Source organism: Carassius carassius, chromosome 13, assembly GCF_963082965.1.
Source record: "Carassius carassius chromosome 13, fCarCar2.1, whole genome shotgun sequence".
Classification (NCBI taxonomy): Eukaryota; Metazoa; Chordata; class Actinopteri; order Cypriniformes; family Cyprinidae; genus Carassius; species Carassius carassius.
The window spans coordinates 34,383,829-34,390,569 of record NC_081767.1 but is presented as its reverse complement, the minus strand read 5'-3'; the positions used below and the strand labels follow the sequence as shown (position 1 = coordinate 34,390,569).

General features: G+C 40.1%; 1 protein-coding gene across 1 annotated transcript; it reads right to left on the bottom strand.

Moving 5' to 3' along the window:
• Nucleotides 1–804: 804 nt before the first annotated feature.
• LOC132155753 (synaptotagmin-13) lies at nt 805–5,392 on the bottom strand. The gene is made up of 5 exons (XM_059564463.1): nt 5,252–5,392; nt 3,695–4,611; nt 1,949–2,120; nt 1,190–1,356; nt 805–1,078 (listed from the first exon to the last, which is right to left on the bottom strand). The coding sequence occupies exons 1-5, from the start codon at nt 5,268–5,270 to the stop codon at nt 929–931; spliced, it is 1,425 nt and encodes a 474-aa protein (XP_059420446.1). The 5' UTR covers nt 5,271–5,392; the 3' UTR covers nt 805–928.
• Nucleotides 5,393–6,741: the final 1,349 nt, after the last annotated feature.

Genomic DNA, 6,741 nt, shown 5'->3' with positions numbered 1-6,741 from the left:
CTTAAGCCAATTCAGAAAAACAAACACTGAGAAGCTGCATAATAAGGACGTTCTGATGCATGGAATTGCATTAAATACAGTTTGTGGGCTTCTTTTCCACTTCAGTGAGTATTTGGGGTTTAAAATAGCTCGATTTGCAAACTGAGTGGATTTTGAAATTCATAACCAGATCATTAATAGTTGGCTGCATCTTTGTTTCCTACATGAGCGTTTGCATGCGTCACATCTCTAGAGTTTGCCTGCAGCTCCAGACGAGGCCTGGTCAAATCTTTTAAATCATCACCTTCATTTGATGTTTTATATAGTGTAAGAACTAAAAATATAAACTAGTCAAACAAACACGAAATCATATGATTGTCTCAGTCTGAATCAAATTTCCATTTAGAATGATTGAACACATTAATATCACAATGCCATTTTAGCATTATTTATGTAAAATTATATTGCTTATTCATATTTTGAATTAGCTTTTTATTTTTATATTGCTATTTTTAACTTTTAACGTGCTTGTGCCATTTTTATTATTTTTTAAAACCTTTTAATTAACTGTATTTTCAATTCTGTTTAAGTAACATTTTTCATTTTTAATTAAAAAAATGTTTAAGTTCAGGTTTTTCATCCAATTTATATATATATTTATTTTAGCTTCTTTTTAATGAATAAAAACGTGTTCTGGTTAACAGCAGCAGTAACAACACCGATCACTTCACTAGTGCAAAAGCAGCATCTGATGTTTAAGTTAACAAGCCATAATGACACCCTGCAGTGACCATATACATACATTACAGATATTTGCAAACAAACTCAACACAAACTTTCCTCAAGTCTCAAACCAGATTCAGCAGCTCCATCCCAAAATCCATCAATGAGAAGTGTTACAGAGAGCGATTCTATTGGCTCAGGGGCATGTCAATCAAACTTCGCTGGCCTATAAGGGGTTTGGTTGGAGTTCGTGCCAGCATGCCGTCTCCACCTGCGCCCTGCTGCACATCTCACTCCAGTGCTGGGTTCCTGCTTCAGAACCTCCGCAGCCAATCAGAACACGACCCAGAATGCAACTCTTCGTGTACAGCCTTCCCTGTCAATCAAAGACAGAGTGATGTCATTACAGTAAAATGTCAAGACACATCAAATGATATATGAGTCATATAACAGCAGATGAGGCCCTGAACGATGAAGCTGTTGTCACCTGCATCACGAGGAGCTCCAGAAGCAGCGGCAGTCCGAGGATGTTCCCCGCCGGCAGGTCAAACAGAAAGGGTGCGTTCCAAACCGCGTTCGCTCCACTGGCACCCTTCGTCTCTTTAGTGCTGATGACGTTACCGTCCTGACGCAGGTTGATGACGACATAGTGATCTACAGAAACAGACAGCATCTCTGAATCTGAATCTATCTATCTAACCAAGAATTAAAAGTAACGAGAGTTACGTAATCAGATTACTTTTCCAAGTAACGTAAAGTAATGCATTACTTTTTAATTCACAAGTAAATAACGGACTGCTGTCATGTCGGCATGTTGAGAGAGTTCTGGAGTAAGAGCAGATCTTACTGTACGTAGTTCTACTGTACAGACGTGAATTCACATTTCCATCAGCCTAAAGCTTCTTCATTTTATTTTTGGTGTGGAAGGGTTTTTTACATTCGTCATAAATAGAAATAAATTCATTAAATACAAACAAGCAAGCTCAGGCCAGACGTGAAAAAGCAATGCAAAAGTAACTTAACGCACTATTTTCCATAAAAGGTTACTATGTAACGCAATTAATAACTGTTTTTGGGGAGTAACGCAACATTGTAATGCATTAGCTTTAAAAGTAACTTTATCCAACAATGTATCCGACTTAACTCTGAACATAAGCACTTTACATGTAACCAGGAAATGTACATTAATTCATCAGACACTTTTTTTCCCAAAGTGCAAGAAATGTGTTCGTCTAGACACACAGACCTGGAGTGCCAGGCATCCTGGTGAGTTTGGGGAGGTTCTCAGCTTTCCTCACCATCACCTTCATGCGGTGCGCCAGCGTCTGATACTGCAGCAGAATCAGGATCTGACCCAGAAAGCGCACCGGACAAACAGAAGCCCCGACGCCCCCCAGTGCATTCTGGGAACTCTGACTCTGAACAGACACAAACTCGTTATGTGAAAGAGCCGATGGGAACATTAAAGATGCATTTGAGATTTATGATGAATTATAATTACTGCTACTACAGGATACTTTGTCTGGACCAGATCTAGAACAGACCATCTATCTATCTAAAGGAGTTTCTTGTCAGGTCCACATTCACAGTTTTTCTAGCTCCTCCTCTCGTCTCTCTCTGTATTTCCTGGTCTGCTCTGTGACGTGTCTCTGCTGCATTACTGATCTCCGCTGGCTCGTGTCCATCTCTGCAGGGCAAACACTGGCTCCAGGCTACACTAACGCACCACTTGTTGGCACACTAGTCACGCAGTCGTGCAATCCCACTGCTGTAGCGTTTGTGTTCTAATGACAGCAGACAGAAACCTTTCCAGATCTCACAACTGAGAAGCTCACTTACTATTAGCATTCCTCTACCATGGGTTCGATTCCCAGGCAATGCATGAACTGATAAAATGCACACCTTCAATGCAAAGTCAAACTGGATGAAAGTGTTTTACTGTACTGTATTCTACCGACATCATATTTTATGTGGCTGTCAATGGAAGCTCCTCTGGTCATCATCCTCTCGACTGACTCACTTGAGCAAAACTGCATCATTTGATGGATTCAGCAGTAATTAAACACAAACTGTGAGGTCAAATAGCACTTCAGCCAATCCTCTGCATTTCCCAAAAGCTACTATGGTAGTATTTCCTTTGTTAACAACGGAGTAGGATTTTGGATTAATGAGATTAGGGTGTGACAACTGTATATGTTTGTCTGATTAAAGGCTGGAATACACTGCATGACTTTTGCCAAGGTTTTCAGACTGGCTCAAAGTCAGTTAGTGGTTGAGAGATTTTGCAGAAAAGTGTATAGTGCATGACAGCACAGACTCCTTTTCTTTAGTCTTAGACTACAATTCCATCATGTTCAAGCAGGTTTGGGGGTTTTTTTCAGCCAAATTGAGAAACCATGTTTCTGTTTGAATTTGCTTAGTATGTGATTCTAATTTGTTTGGTGTATAATAGCCAGTTTGTCTCTGTTACATTTACAAAGTCAGAAAATATGATGCATAATGTTTTTAAATCTGTTTAGACTTTGTTTTGTATTCTGTATTCCAATCTATGATTCCATCAAGCGTGCTTTTTGTGTTTTGAAACAATTTTAGAACACCTCGTTTTCATTTCTCATGCATCTCCTTGTAACAAGAAGCATGTTTCTGCAAAATTTGTTTTTCATTTTTATCTCACAATAATGTTTTTTTTTCTCCTTGCAATTGTGTTCAGATCTCGCAGTTTTGACTTCTTTTCTAAGACTTGTGAGTTTGTATCTTGCAATTCTGACTTTAAAACACAATTAGAACTGTACCAGAATTGTGAGATGAAAAGTTGCAATTTAAATGTTTTTCTTTTTTAGTGGCAGAAATGGGCTTCCCCGGGAATCAGAGCTCTGACTTTCAGAAACTACAGTCAACTAATGCAGACGTTAAGAAAAGTAGTGGATTCCAGCCTTCAGTCGTTTGGTGTACGATGCTTGGCAAGTATATGATGCACAATCTCCTCCAATACCTTCCTCAGCCTCCTCCTCACAGGGTTGAGTTGACGATTAAAGGTGAGGGTGCAGTCGGGTTCCCAGTGGATTTCGGCACATGCCAGTTCGAGTTCACCCACAGCCGTCTCTCTCAGACCTGAGAAATCCCTGCTGGACACGGTCAGTCTGAGGGTACAGGACTGGAGCTCCTCTGCTGACTTCACCTGAAGCTGGAGCACCTGCGCTGGAGCCTCGGGACCGAGGCTGTGTCTGCGTGTCGGGCCGCCCTGAAGCAGCGTGGGGCAAAGCGGAGGCAGACAGGCCCTCACCATAGTCCCGCTCAGCTTCCTAGAGCCGCGGTAGAGACCCAGAGCGGTGACGGTGAGTTTGCCCTCAGCTGGTGAGAAAACAAGGGTGAAGTGAAGGGAAGGTGTGGGTTTGTGAGAGCCGGAGCCATAATGTCGGCCGCTGTCTGCGTTAAGCTTGCTCCTTTCTGAAAACGAAATGTCATCACCGCTTTTGTGATCAACCACCCGGCGTGACTTCCTAACCAAGCCGAGCTTAGGAATAATCGGGAGCGAGGAACGACCACGGACAGGTTTAGAGGGTTTGTAGGGAACAGCGGGGGAGCTGAGCCGCCGTAGATTGAAATGAGACTTGATAGGATAATATGGTAAAGAAAGATCATCTTCTGACGGCGTCGAGCTGCTGTTAAATGAGGGAGAGTCCAGAACGTCTCCGTCCAGCTCTTCATACTGCTGTTTGATTGGCAGGGTGTTGATGGCAGGGGAGGGGCTTAGAGTCACATGAGCTGCAGGTAGAGGAGGTAAGGAAAGCCCCGCCTCCTTATCATCTGTAGGGCGGGACTTATGAAGCCAAAGGCAGACGATGCAACCAATCACCAGACAGAAACAGAGAACGGCCAAGCCAACAGCCAATAAGATTTGAAGATGCACTATTAAAGTAAAAAAAAACACACACACATAATCAATATAAAGTCAAATCCATTATTTCCAGCAATGCCAATATCATGGGTTAAAATTTCTAGAGGATGCATGAACTGATACATTATTAAATGTGTTTAAGCAATAAACATTCTGCTGTAGTGGACCCAGAAATCTCACTGTAAGAACTGTTAGAGGCAAATGCACAGACTCTGAGCGTTTGCTTTCTGTCCGAATGCAACTCGTCATCCCTGATCGCATTAAGACTCAGAGGAAATGGTCCTGGGATGATCATTGATCAGAACCAGAGCCCAGCTGATGTCAAACAGTTAAGAATGACATTTATGCATTTAACTCAATTAATCTATGCAGTAACAGTCAACTATGAAATCACATGCCAGCTGTGTCTCCTGTACTACTGCATGTTGTCTGTCTAGTATTTTTAGCAACATCTCATGTGCATATTTGTGAAAATAAAACAATTCAAGATATTACACCCTTTTAAATAATTGCTTAAAGGTGCTGTTTTTGTCTTAGCATAGTATGAAAACTCATGCATGACATTGCCCATCTTCCTCATGATTATCTATAACCCAAACATGAATTATATGCAAAACAATCAAATTAGATGCACGAAGACATGTTTCTTACCTTCAAGTTCTAACTGCATATTCCCAAAGATTGACAGCACTGCTTACTCCTCAAACCAGCAGCTAAATCTCACTAACTAGTGCTGTCTGATCCGCAGCTCACTTCAGTTGCTCACGAGTCCATGCGCGTTCACGGACACTATAGCACTCTATAGAAAAGCCAGACGTGAACGCGCACCGCGGCGGAGAAATCAATTCGGTTTACAGCTGACGCGTGACGCTACGATTCGAATTAGTGAAGTAATGCATTTAAAACCTGGCGACATTATAAACAGAAGCGTCAGATTTATGTCGTTTCCAAAATTGAAAGCATCTCTCAAATCCCAAATATATAATACAGATTTTAGCAGAATCAAATCTGAGTGGTTTACTGAACTGGTTTAAACTGACCAAACTGAGAGACGTGCTTTTTGAAAAGTGTAAATACAGCTGGAAAACAGCAACAGAAAATACAAATAAATAAATAAAACATCAATTTTATTAGTTATTCTTGCCTTTGTGCATGATGGAAACACCAGTATCGGAAGTTGAGTAGGTTTTGCTTAATTTTATAACGTTGATATTTATGCAAGGTTGAACTGAGTACCAATTTAGAATTTACTTTTCTTTTTTTTTTATCATGTCCTGAAAAATCTTTTTTTTTTTATGTTGAAATTACATAGTATTTACTCCACCACAGAATCATTTTTATCAGTGCAGGAAGTGACATCATTTTGTGTCACTCTGATTAAATGACACAAATCAGTTTGATAATTCCAATGTATCAAACGCTGTTAATATGAAAATGACATTGTTGTGTAAGCTGACTGACAGCCTGATCATTTTCTCATGTCCTTGTGTAAACAGTCAGGTCATAATTAATAAAGATGATTGTCTGAGCTTGACCAGAGCAGGTTTCTGAAACTCTGTTATAAGCTTTTATCGAATTACTTTCTTAATTCACAACACAACCATATTCATTTTTCAAAGCTGGAGGGTTGAAAAGGTTCTGCAGGAGAGGCAAATTATGGACATTTTCAATACATACATAAAGATAATTGAAATTGTGTTACTCTCAGACCCTTGGTGCATACAGATAACACTAACAATAGAAAATTAAATACAGATAATAAAATATAAAGTATAAATATACAAATATACAAATCAATGAAATAAACATTGCAGATATAATGACTGTAGTGCAAAAGAGTTTATTCAGTCTGATTGAAGTGTCAAAAATCTCAACATCTTTATTTAAACTGACAGAAGAGGTAGTTGAATGAGGTCAGTTAAATGCTGACTGAGGTAGTGAGCAGATGAATACTGTACAAAGTGTCTGGTGCAGGTCACAGTGTGGTAGTATAATAATATAATAATAATTCCTTACATTTATATAATGCTTTTTTAAGCACTCAAAGTGCTTTACAATGTCAGGTGGTATCTCCTAGTGGTGCATGGGGAAAAAGAGGGGGGGGGGGGCAAGTTCGGGAGGGAGTTCAGCTTCCTGACAGA